General features: G+C 43.3%; 1 protein-coding gene across 1 annotated transcript in view; it reads left to right on the top strand.

Moving 5' to 3' along the window:
- The first annotated feature begins 9,493 nt into the window (after positions 1-9,493).
- Positions 9,494-14,621, top strand: part of DHX15 (DEAH-box helicase 15) — a 69,855-nt gene continuing 64,727 nt past the window's right edge. Inside the window, exon 1 of the mRNA XM_007952560.2 lies at positions 9,494-9,564. Within this exon, the coding sequence (XP_007950751.1) occupies positions 9,494-9,564 (71 nt within the window). The remainder of the gene's footprint in view (positions 9,565-14,621) is intronic.

Below are 14,621 nucleotides of genomic sequence, written 5' to 3'. Positions count from 1 at the left end.
GCCTTGTTTCAGTACCTATGCTTAAACTATTGAGTAGGCTCCAATTTATAGAGATCCTATGTAGAACAGAATGAAACAAATGTTCCTACACCATCCTCACAATATCTGCTATCCTTGAGCCCATTGTTGTAGCCATTGTGTCAATCCATCTTGTCAACCTTCTTCTCCTTTTGCCCTCTAATTTACCAAGCATGATGTCCTTCTATATGGAATGGTCCCTTCTGACATATGACCAAAGTACATGAGAAGTCCAGCCATTCTCGCTTCCGGGGAGCATTCTGGCTCCATTTTTTCCAGGATAGATTTGTTAGTTCTTTTGGCAGTCCATGGTACTTTCAGCATTCTTTGCTAACACAACTCAAAAGCATCAACTCTTCTTCATCTTCCTTTTTCATTGTCCAGCTCTCACATGCATATGAGGTAATTGAAAATACCATGGCTTGGCCAAAATACAGCTTAGTCTTCAAGGTGACATCTTTGCTCTTGTTGTTGTTAGGTACTATTAAGTCAGCTCCAACTCATAGTGACCTTATGTGCAACAGAACGCAACACAGCCCGATCCTGTGCCAGCCTCACAATCCTTGCTATACCTGATCCCATCATTGCAGTCACTTTGTCAATCCATCTCATTGAGGGCCTTCCTCTTTTTCACTGACACTCCACTTTACCAAGCATGATGCCCTTCTCCAGGGCATGGTCCCTACTGACAACATGATCAAAGTAGGTGAGATGATGTCTGGCTGTTCTCACTTCCAAGGAGAATTCCGGCTGTACTTCTTCCATGACAGATTTGTTAGTTCTTTTGGCAGTCCAGGATACTTTCAGTATTCTTCACCAACACCACAACTCAAAAGCATCAACTCTTCTTTGGTGTTCCTTGTTCATTATCCAGGTCTCACATGCATATAAGGTGATTAAAAATACTATGGCTTGGGGTAGGTGCACCTTAGTCTTCAAGGAGATATCTTTGCTCTTCAGCACTTGAAAGAGGTCTTTTGCAGCAGATTTGCCCTGTGCAGTATGTGTCATCTGATTTCTGGACTGCTGCTTCCATTGGTGTTGATTGTGGAAGCAAGTAATACGAAATCTTTGACAACTTCAATCTTTTCTCCATTTATTGTGATGCTGCTTATTGGTCCAGTTGTGAGGATTTTCATCTTCTTTATGTTGAGATGTAATCTGTACTGCAGACTGTAGTCTTTAATCTTCATCAGTAAATGCTTCAAGTCATCCTTACTTTCTGGCAAGCAAAGTTGTGTCATGTACATATCACACGTTGCTAATGAGTCTTCCTCCAATCCTGAGGCCACGGTCTTCATATAGTCCTGCTTCTCGGATTATTCGTTCAGCCTACAGATTGAGTTAGTATAGTGAAAGGATACAGCCCTGATGTACTCCCTTCTTGATTTTGAACCATGCAGTATCATCCCCTTATTCTGTTCAAATGACAGCCTCCTAGTCTATGTACAGGTTCCTCATGAGCACAATTAAGTGTTCTGGAATTCCCATTCTTCTCAATGTTATCCATAATTTGTTGTGATCCACACAATCAAATGCTTTTGCATAGTCAATGAAACAAAAGTACACATCTTTCTGGTATTCTTTGATCCTGTGCTGTTGTTGTTGTTATGTGCTGTCGAGTCGGCCCTGACTCATAGCAACCTCTCCTTGAGTTCCCGAGGCAGTATCACTATGGAAGGGGATTGCCCACAGAGTTTTATTCTAATGATATGAAGTCAGACCTAACAAAGCAAAAATCTTTATCCCACAGCCTGGGACAGAACTCCAAAAGTGATATCCAATGTTATGCTATCATCCCTGCCTCCTTCATCCAGCACCTTCAAAATCCAGTCCCATACATTCTTTCCTGGCTCCTGCTATTAGGTAAATCTTACAGCTTCTATAGCAAAGTGTCATTTTTCAACATTGTCAGCCATAGGGCATCCCTGGCATATCATATGTTGTGACAACACTAATTATTGTCTAGTAGCCAGCAGGGGAAGCGGAAACATATCCTGAGGGAGTGTGTGTTATCCTCCCTTGTTTTGCGAGAGAGCACCATGAGTTTTTAATCGAGAGAAGTAAGATGTTTCTGCAGGCCCAGTGGTTTGAGGAGGATCTAGACACTCAAGATTTCTCAGATCTATTTACCCAAAAATGTCCCATGGCATGTGTAAGAGTCCCACTCTTTCCCTTGACCTAGCACACCTGCCTAAGATGAGAGTTTAAGCTTTTCTGGAAGTTTTTACTGGTCTTCTGCTACTTTATGTTCAAGTTTGGGACTGGTGCTCAGTTTTATCTACCCTCCCTCTGCAGGATATGAACCCCATTTCATCCTCCCCAAAAAAACCTCCAAACTCACTGCCATCGAGTTGATTCAACTCATAGTGACCCCTCCTTGGGTTTCCAAGGCAGTATCTCTACAGAAGTAGATTGCCCAGTCTTCCCTCCGAAGAGTGACTGGTGGGTTTGAACTGCTAGCTTTCTGGTTAGCAGTCAAATGCCTTAGGCCCTATGCCATCAGAGCTCCCCTGTAGGACATGAGAACCTCTTTATATGCTCCCAAGAAGATCCTCCGACTTTCACAATTGACTTTGAATTGGAAATTAGTCACTCTAAGCCTTTCATTGTTGTTGTTAACTGCTGTTAACTCACATGACCCCATGCACCAAAACCAAAACTCACTGCCACTGAGTCGAATCCAACTCATAGCGACCCCTCCTTGGGTTTCCAAGGAAGTATCACTGTGGAAGTAGATTGCCCAACCTTCCTTCTGAGGAGTGGCTGGTGGGTTTGAACTTCCATGCTTCTGGTTAGATCCCATGCACAAGGGACCAAAATGCTGCCTGTTTGTTGCTGTTGTTGTTGTGTGCCATCGAGTTAGACCTGACTCCTAGCAACCCCTCCTTGGGTTTCCAAGGCAGTATCACTATGGAAGTAGATTGCCCAAACTTCCTTCCAAGGAGTGGCTGGTAGGTTTGAACCGCCAGCCTTCTGGTTAGCAGACAAGTGCCTTAGGCACTATGCTACCAGAGCTCTTAATGCTGCTGGTCCTGTGTTATTTTTATGATGGGTTGTGGGTTGGTTAGTTGTGATACAGAGGGTTTCACCGGCTGATTTTCAGCAGCACATTGCCAGATCTTTCTTCCTAGTCTGTCTAGTCTGGAAGCTTTGCTGAAATGTTTGGCATCGAAGCAACATGCAATCCTCCACTGATAGACCCATAGTGCATGAAGTGCACTGGCTGGATATTGAACCTGGGTTTCCTGCATGGAAGAATCCTGCTTCTCTTCAAAGAATCAATTCCTCTTAGCAATACATAGAAAATTCCAGTGTGCTGATAGCTACTATACCCTCCACACTTGGAGAACAGTGAATTCTCTTCCACTGGAATATTATCCTAGTTCACCATGGGTGAAAGTTTTGGCACTGGCCCTGCTTCCTTGTGATCTGCCATCACTGATAGAGTCCTTACTGCCAGCCAGAATGGGTGACAACTGCAAAATCCAATCTTAGTATCTGCTTTCTTGAACCATTCCTGGCACCAAATTCTTCAAGTAAATTTCCAAGGAATGAGGCAAAGATTAGAATTCAGGGTTTATTAGATTAGAATCACTAGTGCACTAGATTAGAATTCAGGACGTTTATGAGTGTAGCTGTTGTTTTAGGATCAGGAGGAGGTGGGTGAATGGTAGGAGCCCTGCCTTCCATGTGGCAGACCTCGGTTTGATTCCTGGCCAGTGCACCTCACGCACAGCTACCACCTGTCCGTCAGTGGAGGCTTGCATGTTGCTACCATGCTGAACAGGTTTCAGTGGAGCTTCCAGACTAACATGGACTAGGAAGGAAGGTGTAGTGATCTACTTCCTAAAATCAGCCATTGAAAACCCTGAGGATGACAACAGTTCAATCTGCAACCGATCATGGGAATAGCGGAGGATTGGGCAGCCTTTCCTTCTAATGCGTATGGGGTTAGCACATGTTGAAACTAACAACAACTACTCTTAAAATCAATATCTGTGGAAAGGAAAGGAAGAAAGTAGGATCAGATAAAGATGTTGGGCTGTGGTTCAGTCACAAACAAGACCTCAGTTGATCCCAGGGGGACCTCTGGAGTGTGAATGGTCTTCACAGTTGCCCTAAGTTGGCCAGGGGAGCCAGGCATTTAAACCTCCACAACATTCAGTCGGTGTATTCAAGCTGCCCCAGGTAGGGGTGCACCGTCAGGTAAAGCAGTCTCTTTAGCCAAGGAAGTTTCAGAAGAAAACTGACAGCTGAGGGTTGTCTGTGGGCAGCAGTCTCAGCAGATGTGGGGATGTCTTTCGTTCTTGAAGGGGCATAGTGTCCACTACACTCTGTAACTATTTATACCTATTATAAAAGAAGAGGGAAGACAGGGTGATTGAAAAGTAGTTCTGGGAATTCTTTCAAAGCTGTAAATATGTTGCAGTCAAAGAGACTCCAAAGAGGGAGATCAGTGGGTTGATCCTGGAAAATTCTCATGAGAAATCATATCATTTTGTCACTTAAGTCTTTTTGATAGTTTCCTCTTGCTCTTGAGATAGTCTTACACTCTTAGCAGGAACTTTTAGGCTCTTCAGGACATGGCTCCTTATGGCTACAGGATCATGTCTTCCTTATATCATTGCCACCATGTTACTCTTCTTCCTGCCTATGGACTGCACTTGGCTTTTTAAGATTTAGGCCCTTTTCACAAGCTGTCTCTTCTGCCTGGAATGCTTTCTTCCCTCTTTTTGCCTGGCCACTTGATCCCCATAGAGTCTTTGTATAAGTGCCTCTTTCTCAAAGAGGCCTTCCCTGACCCTTTTGATCTAAGCCAGTGCTACTTGCTATACATGCTCTCATAGCAACTGTCCCTAGAGTTTAGTTGGCCTTATTAACACTTATCAGGCTGGATTGATATTTATGCGTGTATAGTTGTTGTTTTTCTCTCTCTGCTAAGTTCCATGAAGTCAGGGACTATGGCTATATTTTTCTTTGCTTTCTTCCCAGCTCTTTACTCAATTCCTGACCAAAAAAAAAAAAACAAACTCACTGCCATCAAGTCGATTCCAACTCACAGCAACCCCCTTTGGGTTTTTGAGGCAGTAAATCTTTACGGAAGTAGATTGCCTGGTCTTCCTTCTGTGGGGCGGCTGGTGGGTTTGAACCACCAACTTTCTGGTTAGCAGTCAAATGCCTTAGGCACTACACCACCAGAGCTTCTCAATTTCTGACAGGGGGCTTAATGAATATTTGTTGAGTAAATAATTAAATGAATGGGTGGGCAATAGTGAAACAGTGTAGTTAATCCTGTGGCCCTGCAATCAGGCTGGGTTCCAATCCTTCAGCTCATGATTTCTCCACCAATAGCTTTATAAACTAGTCTTCCAATTAAAAAACATAGAAGCTTAAGTTTATCAGGAGCTCTAGTAGCGTAGTGCCTAAGGCACTTGACTGCTAACCAGAAGGCTGGAGGTTCAAACCCACCAGCCACTCCTCGGAAGGAAGGTGGGGCAATCTACTTCCATAGTGATACTGCCTCGGAAACCCAAGAAGGGGTCGCTATGAGACGGGTCCAACTCCACGGCACATAACAACACCAAGTTTATCAGTTCGCTGTTGAATTAGCGGAACATATCTTTAATAACAGAGTCCTAGAAGAATAATATGGAATGAGAATACCTATTTTTCAGCAGCACAGTGTTGTGGTTAAGCACACAGACTATCTGGGATGAATCCCACAACTTTTATCCTGGACACAAAACTTAGCCTCTTTGTACCCCAGTTTCTTCATGTGTAAAAGAGCCTACTCATAGCATTTAACTCACAGAATTGCTATAAGAATCAAATACATTAAAATATGTAAGAAATGGTGTTTGGTACACAGTAAATGCTTCATGTTCTCGTTGGTTGTCAACAAATTGATTCCAACTCATGGCAGCCTTATGTGCAGAGTAGCACTGCTGCACAGGGTTTGAAGGCTATAAGCTTTTGGAAGCAGATCACCATGCTTGTTTCCAAAGCACCTCTGGGAGGGTTTGAGTCACTAACTTTTCGGCTAGTAGTCAAGTCTTTAGCCATTTGTGCCAGTCAGGGACTCCTAAGTGCTTTATATGTGGTAACTAGTGTCATTACCATTCATTCATTTCGGTTGGAAGATACTCCTGGCTTGAAATCTGGAGCCAGTTAGCTGCATGAGACATTCTTTCCAAGTGATCACAGATCAAATAATAGATCAGAGTGTTGTCTAGTAGACAGAAGACTAAGAGTAAAGGAATAACTGTTCTCTGGCAACATTTCCAGCACATTGTGTGGGTCCTGGTGGGTGGCCAATCTTTATCCTAGAGCCAGTTTTGTCTGAAAATCTAGGGTAGATCATCTAGACTCAGACCTCTGCCTCTCTTCCCAGAAAGGATGAACATCCTGGCAGATTCTGGCCCTTTGTTTTCTTTATTCTGGATATTAGAGAGACCACTGTCCTTTGGTAAATACGACCTTTCTTCAGTAATTCAGGTAACACACAATTGATTAGGTTACAGGTTTCTGGATACATCTTAGGCCCAAGAGAAAAGGTTTCACCACTTTGATTTCAGTTCCTTATTTACCAAGTGTCTCTGCACACTGATGAGAGGCTGGCACTTCTTAGGGTGGAACATTTCTGCAGGTAGAATTCCAAACTTTTCCCTGACTTTTTTTATCCAGTTGTTTAGAACACTTTATCATAAGGCTTTGAACCAATTAAAAATGGTTCAGTAATTACCTTTGTAAGCAAGGGCTGCATGTGTTACATAGCAACCAAATCTGTTGCTGGTGGTATTTTGATAGGAGTAGGAAACAAACAGCTGTGCCCCACTCAAAACTGGCAGCTGACCCTGCCACTTTGAATGTGTGTTCTCTCCAGAGTCCTGCCAATAACGTTGCTCTTCAGAAGTCCTGCCACCGTTCCTTCCTACTGAAAGTTTCAGAAGCTTGATGCAGCAGATGGGATCATTGGGAGGACTCTGGAGAGAAACACACATTCAGAGCCACCCAGTTGGCTGTCATCTTTGAGTGGGACACAGCTGTTTGTTTCCTGTTGTTGTTATTTGCCATCGAGTCGGACCCAACTCATAGCGACCCCTCCTTGGGTTTCCAAGGCAGTATCACTAAGAAAGTAGATTGCCCAACCTTCCTTCTGAGGAATGGCTGATGGGTTTGAACCGTTTGTTTCCTATCCAGGTCAAAATACCACAGGCAACATATTTGGTTGCTATGCAATGGGTACCTGGCCCTTGTTTGTTGTTGTTGTTGTTGTTATGTGCCGTCGAGTCGGCCCAGACTCATAGCGACCCCTCCTTGGGTTTCCGAGGCAGTATCACTACAGAAGTAGGATTGCCCAACCTTCCTTCCAATTACTGAGCCATTTTGAAACTGTTCAAAGACTTGCTTTGTCTGTAGCTCTCTAACTGGGAACTTGAAGAGCTAAGACTGGAATAGTTAAAGTGAAGTCTGAATTTAAATTCTGACTTTGACACTAACTGGCTATGTGAACTTGGGTGTGACCTAGTGGCTCGGGTTTCGGCATGTGTAAAGGAGTAAAAAGAGAAATTTGCTTGGAAATTCTTTTCCAGTTTTGCAATTCAGTGCGTATACTTCATGATCTCTGACAAAAGTCAATCTACTGTTAATATACATTTAGTGTAGAAACTTGTACTGAATTTCCATAAGCAAAAAGGAGATAATCACTTCCCTGTGTGCTGACTTTGGAATATCTATTTAGTACAAAAAATAAAAACTGTATTTCTCAGTATGGAGTATTTGAATTGTATTTAATCTTGAATGCAGGTCTGAAGATTTGACAGAACAAGAGCCAGCCTTCCAGGCCAGCCAAACGAAGTCAGTTACATTAAGTACGGGGATCACCTGGCTGAGGTGGTGCACTTCTTTCTGGGAGTTGACACAATCATGTAATAAGAAAAGGGGAAGAAAAAAAAAAATGCACCACCCTTGAGTCTGATAAGACTCATAGTTACCCCTCCTTGGCTTTCTGAGGCGGTATCACTTGGTAAGTAGATTGCCCAACCTTCCTTCTGGGGAGTGGCTGGTGGGTTTGAACCCCCAGCCTTCTGGTTAGCTGTCAAATGCCTTAGGCACTACGCCAACAGAGGTCCCTTGAAGATATGAGGAGAGCACCGCAAAAGGCCTATGTCATTTTATCCCGTTACTTTGCTATTGTGTTAGGTATAGCACTACTGGCTGTGAGATTTGGGGCACACCTCTTAATCCCCCTCAGCCTTGGCTTCCACATCTATAAAATAACATCTACCTTGTAGGGTTACTGTAAGAATGAGATATAACAAAAACTCACTGTTATAGAGTTGATTCTGACTCATAGTGACCCTTTAGGACAGAGTAGAGCTGCCCTATAGGGTTTCCAAGGCTGTATGTAAATCTTTATGGAAGGAGACTGTTTCATATTTCTCCCCTGGAAGGGCGGGTTGGTTCCAACTGCCCACCTTTGGGTTAGCAGCTGAATGCTTTTCACCACTGTCACGGAGGCAGGACTAACACGGTCACAATTGCAAAACAGGCATATAGAAAATAAGGAAAAATCTAATTATCGCCTTACTGCCCATTCTCTCTATTCCAGAAAACTTTTATAGGTCAAATGCATATTATCCGTGATGGGGAGAGAAAAGGCAAAGTGGATCGTGTCAAGTCATGATATTTTCTCTTCTCAGTTAACTCACTGCAATTGAGAATGTTTGGTGCGGTAGCTACACGTTTAGCTCTGCAGTTAAAAAACTGGGTTCCAGTCCTGGCTCTGCCCGCCGGAGATTGCCCTAAAGTCAAGACAATACAGATGGGTATCTACTCTTTACTAGGACTAGAACTAAACCAAAAACCCAAACTCACTGCGGGCGAGTCGAATCCGACTCATAGCCACCCCTCCTTGGGTTTCCTAGGCAGTTATCACTACCGAAGTAGATTTCCCAACCTTCCTTCCGAAGAGTGGCTGGTGGGTTTGAAACGCCTTTTAGTTAGCAGTCAAATGCCTAGGCACTACGCCACCTCCTTTTCAATTTCCGAAATCAAAATGGGGAACTTGAGACTGAAGTGGAGCCTGAAGGCCCTTGGGCTCACCCCACCTTGCAGCCTTTCAAATCAAGGAAAGCGCGGGGGTAAAGGAAGGAGACCTGCGGGATAAGAGGAGGGTGGGCAAGAGGGGCAGCGGGCGGAGTCTGAATTGCCGCCTCCGGGCGTCGTGCGCGTGCACTACACAGGACGTACGCACGTACGCACAACACGCACGCTGCGGAAGCGCGCGCGGAGGCCCTGCCCTCATCGCCGCCGCCATTTTAGCTCCTGGTTCCGGCCGCACGGTGTAGGCTGTTGTAGCGGGAGGGGTGGGGGTCCTCCAGAGTTAAGTAGGTGTCCTCGACTGCGCCGCTACAACCACCATCTTCTCTTTTTTCTCTTTCTTCGTCCCACCCGCTCGAAGAGTTCGAGGATGTCCAAGCGGCACCGGTTGGACCTCGGGGAGGATTATCCCTCCGGCAAGAAGCGTGCGGGGACCGATGGGTAAGCCAGGCCGGGGCGCGAGACAGCGACTCGGGCTTTGTTAGGGTTGCGGCGGGCCGGGCGGAAGCGGCGCAGAGCCCACCTGGCGGAGCAGGCCCCGGAGCTCGAGCCTTTGTTTTCTTCTGGGCCGGAGAAAGCAGCGCCATTCTAGGCGGTCGGCCCTGGAAGGCCGCGGGGGAGTGTGGTGTGGCTGGGCCGCCGCCCGCCTCGGTCGGCTGGATAGAGAGTTATGTGGTGGCCACGAGGCCCTTTCCTTTGCCGGGCCGGTTCATGCTAGTCTTTTCGAGGGGGACGGGCTGGAGGAAAGCGCGGACCTCGTGGTCTGGGTTCCCAGGTAAGGCCTGGAGTCGGGGCGGGGGGAGCGGCGAGGGAAGAGGACGCACCGACAGTATTCGCTTCCAAGGGCACCAGGCACTTCTCAGGCCGAAGGGCTGGGGAGAGGACCTTGGGGAGTGGCTGTATCTCTGAAAGGGAAAGTCATAGGGCGTAGGGAAGCGCGTGGGTTCTTGTGTAGGCTGGGATGGGGGTGGCGGCACTTGAATGTGAACATGCAAACGAGTTCTCGGGGAAAGGGGGAGTAGAGGGCCTGTCGAGAGCGAGGAAAACGTGGAGTATACCTGGGAAGCTGGTGGGATGGGGAAGGCTGCGTTTCTAGTTTGGCGGGAGAGCCTGCCTCGGTCCATTCAAACACTTCAAAGGTAGTAAGCAAACTTCCGCTCTCTGCCTTCGCTCCCGCCATCTACTTTATTTCCTGCTTTACTTCAGACCTTGATACTGGACATCCCTGGGCGAGCAGTAGAAGACATTCTTCTCCCCTGTGTTACTTGTTTTTGCTTTTTTGCCCTGTAATTCATAAGTACCTTTGAAACATAGAAACACTTTTTTAAAAAATGATGGTAGCATTTATGGCAAAGTATCGCCCGTGGGGAGGTTATTTAGGAGTTGAAATACATACTCATCGTGTTTTGGAAAGCTGTCGTTTCCCTTACCCTTTCCTTAAAGGTACATTAGTAATTACATCGAAGTCATTCCTTGTCCTTTTAAAAAAAAAAAAAATTCCTGAAGTACAGGGATTTGGATAAGTCAGACAAAAACACAAAAGACAATATCTAAATAATTTGAATAATTTTATCATTTTATTATATTGTGTGTATAAAGTAACTGTTAAATTATCTATATAGCTTTTGTGAAGTTTGTTGACCAGAGTCCTTGATCTGGATTTATTTTTTAGATAACTGATTATGGTCTATGTGCAGTGTAAGTCAGGAGAAAAGATGTACTTTTTGATTCCGTACCGTATTTTAAATATCTAAAGCAGAGTATGTCACACTTCAATCTTGTAAATTCTTCAGTTTACAATGTTAAACGTTAGTTTTCTCCCTAGGCACCCCCACCCCTAAATACCCACCCAGCAAAAGGAACATGCTGGAGTTACATGTCACGGACCCTTAGAGTGAAGTGACTCCAGAGCCTCACTCAAGGAATGGGAAAAGGAGACAGTTGTTGAGGTGGTTTGTGCAAGTTGACATAGTTGATGGCCGAATCTACAACTTTGATCTTTTGATTTTCACTCTTAGCCTGTTGCTTTTTCCATTACAACACAGCCTATGACTGTGGTTTCAAGTCACTACAACCAGTTTTAATGAGTAGGTAGAGTAGGGAACACTTGGTTCTTGATGCCTGTGAAGGAAAAATAGTTTGTCATCTGGCATCTGGCTGAGATGGAACTGATGTCTCACAAGACCTCAGATTGGTGCAAAGTATTTGCCCCTCAGGCGCACAATTAAAAATGTTTTCCTTGGAGTTGGTAGTCACATGATCTGTGTATGGGGTTGCTTCCTTTTCCTGGCAAAACCAATGTCCTTAGAGAAAGATGAGACATTCTGTTTCTCTAAAAGATTTTACAGCCTTGGAAACCCTATGAGGTAGTATTGCTCTGTCCTGTAGGATTACTGTGAGTTGGAATCAACTCGATGGCAGTGGGTTTGGTTTGGTTTGATAATGGCCTTATGATTCTCTTGGATAGTGGTAGACTTCTGTCTGTAGGTGAAAGAGTTCAGCTTTGAAATAATGCCCAAATTCTGGAGGACAGTTTTTATACTTTCCTATCTTCAGTAATTCATTTCTCGGTTTTTTGTAGCAGTGGACTTAAAGTGTTTATTCGGGCTTGAGAGTTTTTCATACTTGTTAACTTATGAAAGTCACTTTTGGTGACTGCCTTTTCAAATGCAGTCCTGCTTTTTTTTTAAAAAAAAAAACCTTGATAGTAATAGGTTTTATTTGAGTTTAGGCTTGTCAGTCTGTGAGCACCATCGCTGATATGACTGTCCCATTCTTTCTGTACAGCAAAGGCAAGGTAATTCAGTAGGGATTTGACTCATAATCATGCTCTCAGACTATTTATGGCTTGATTTCTCCTGGCATATTTTCACTTTGGGGTCAGATAGAGAAGTTGGAGTTTATGTTATATACTCTGACCTTACTCCTTTTTCCATAATCTCATAAAAGCTGCTAAAATTTATTACCAAAAAGATAGGTTCTTGTTAAAAGTGAGGGAAAAAACTTTTGACAGTTGAGGCATTTTCACTAAAATCAAATTTAGTTACTTCCTGGTAAGAGCTTTCTTGTTACTTGTATAAAACTGAAACATCATAGTAATTGATATGATAATAAGTATAAAGTATGTACTATGCACCTGGCGTTGTTCTAAGTACTGTAAGTGTAAACATTTTCATTACAATTTTATAATATAGGTGAAGTTAAGTAACTTGCTCTGGGAAATGTAAGATGTCCATATACAGAGGTGGTTTGTTGTGTGCCATCGAGTCGGACCTGACTCATAGAGACCCTCCTTGGGATTCGGAGGTGGTATCACTGTGGAAGTAGAGAAAACACAAAATTCCTGAAATCATCCCCAGCTTTAATCCTCTGATGAAATTTTTTTTTTTTTTTTTTTTTAGGATCTCTGCATGTTCACTCACAAATATGAACTATAGTTGACATAAGTGAGATCTCTCAATTTGTGTTGTTTCTTGGTTTGATTTTTTTTTTTTTTTTGAAATGCCATGAGCTATAGATATACCTTATCCTTGTCGTTAGCTGTGTAGTATTCCAGTTGTCAAGGTGTCATAACTTTTTTAGTCAATTTCTTATCCATTAATGTTCAGTTTCTGTCTTCATTATTATAAATGAAAAAGTGTGATAAACACCCTCAAATGTATATATGCACATTTATCCTCGGAACTAGTTCTGAAAGTGAAATTGCCAGATGCAAAGCAATGTTGTTAGGTGCCATAGAGTTGACTCTGACTCATCAGGACCCTATGTGCAGCAGAACAAAACACTGCCCGGTCCTGTGCCAGCCTTACAATCCTTGCTTGCTGTACCTGAGCCCATCAAAGCAATACTTACTTAATGCAAATACAAAAGCAGACTTAAAATCTACTGATTTTTAGGATCAGTTTATATTTTCATCAGCAGTACTGTAGTTATTCTCCTTTAACATGTTATTCTTAACATGGCATTGCAAATTTTAAGGAAAAAAATCTGTAATATTTATTAGGCATTTACTATGTGCCATGCACCACTATGTGGTACATATTCATATATAAACAAATTTACTGCCATTGAGTCACAACTGACTCATAACGACCCCTCCTTAGGTTTCCGAGGCAGTATCACTACGGAAGTAGATTGTCCAGCCTTCTGAGGAGTGGCTGGTGGTTTGAACCATCAGCCTTCTGGTTAGAGGTCAAGTGACTCAGGCACTAGGCCACCAGAGCTCCTATATTCATATATAAACTTATTTAATTCTTACATTATCTCACAAGACAGATAATGTTAATAAGCACGTTTTATACATGAAGAAACTTGAGGCAGTAAGAAACTAATTTCCTGTGGTGGTACCCCCCCCCCAAAAAAAAAAAAAAAAAAAATACCAGTAGCCAGAATTGAGGGAAACTAGAGAACCATGTGCTTAGTAGCTGCCATGTTTTGTCTCTGCCTCTGCCGGTACTGTGGCTAAGAGACTATAAAGCGTTCTGATGTCTCTCTCTTTTTTTTTTTTTTAAATTATACCCCAGTTAGTAAATATTTTAAGAACAAAATTCCTTTATAATAAAGTGTTCATGCATGCTTACGGTAAACCAAACCCATTGCCATCGACCCGATTCTGACTCATAGCAACCCCCATCGGTTTCTGAGGTGGTAAATCTTTATGGAAGTAGGTTGCCCAGTCTTCTTTCTGCAGAGTGGCTAGTGGATTTGAACCACCAACCTTCTGGTTAGCAGTCACATGCCTTAGATGCTACGCCACCAGAGCTCCTTATACTTACAGTAGTGAATACTTATTTATAAAGCAAAGTGTTTGAGTTCTTATTTAACTGAATGTTAGTTTTTTTCCTTAGGGGAATGCAGACAGTTTGAACCATAGTCCATAGTCAGCATTTCCAGGTGATTGAAATTTGTTTTCTTCATCCTCCCTCTTCCTGTTGCTTTTACTTAACCTAAGGTTTTAATTCTTTTCACTTTGGGAATTGTGAACTGCAGTTGAGGCCTTGCACATGGTTATACAACTATTACCCCTGTGTGGGCACCCACCCCACCCCCTTGGTCTATAATTATAAAACATTTTTTTTTTTTTTAATTATGATTTGGGTGTAAGTTTACAGAGCAAATTCATATTCCATACGACAGTTAATACATACTTTTCATGGCATTGATTGCAATCACCACAGTGCAACAGCTCTTTTCCCACTTCCTCCCTATGGTTTCCTTTCCCTATGTTTTTCTTCCCTGTGCATTCCTGCCCTTTGAGCTATCACTCTGTGCAAATACTGCCTTTTTCATCTCCCATGGTTAATCATTCTAATGAGTGCACGTGAATATTTACCTTACATGTCTCTATTGTTTGGCTGGAAGCCATAGGTATGAGTTCAATTCCAAGCCCGAATAGTGACTAGAGGCTAGAGTCTTGGGGGTTTCACCAGTCTCAATATGGTAACTCTTGTCCTTTTTATGATTTTAAGTTTTGCTCCATATTTTTCTCCCACTTGATT

The sequence above is a fragment of the Orycteropus afer genome, unplaced genomic scaffold, assembly GCF_000298275.1.
Source record: "Orycteropus afer afer isolate SDZICR_OR568_19922 unplaced genomic scaffold, OryAfe1.0 scaffold00346, whole genome shotgun sequence".
In the NCBI taxonomy this organism is placed as follows: Eukaryota; Metazoa; Chordata; class Mammalia; order Tubulidentata; family Orycteropodidae; genus Orycteropus; species Orycteropus afer.
The sequence above is the reverse complement of the archived record's forward strand: the minus strand, read 5'-3'. Positions and strand labels throughout refer to the sequence as shown.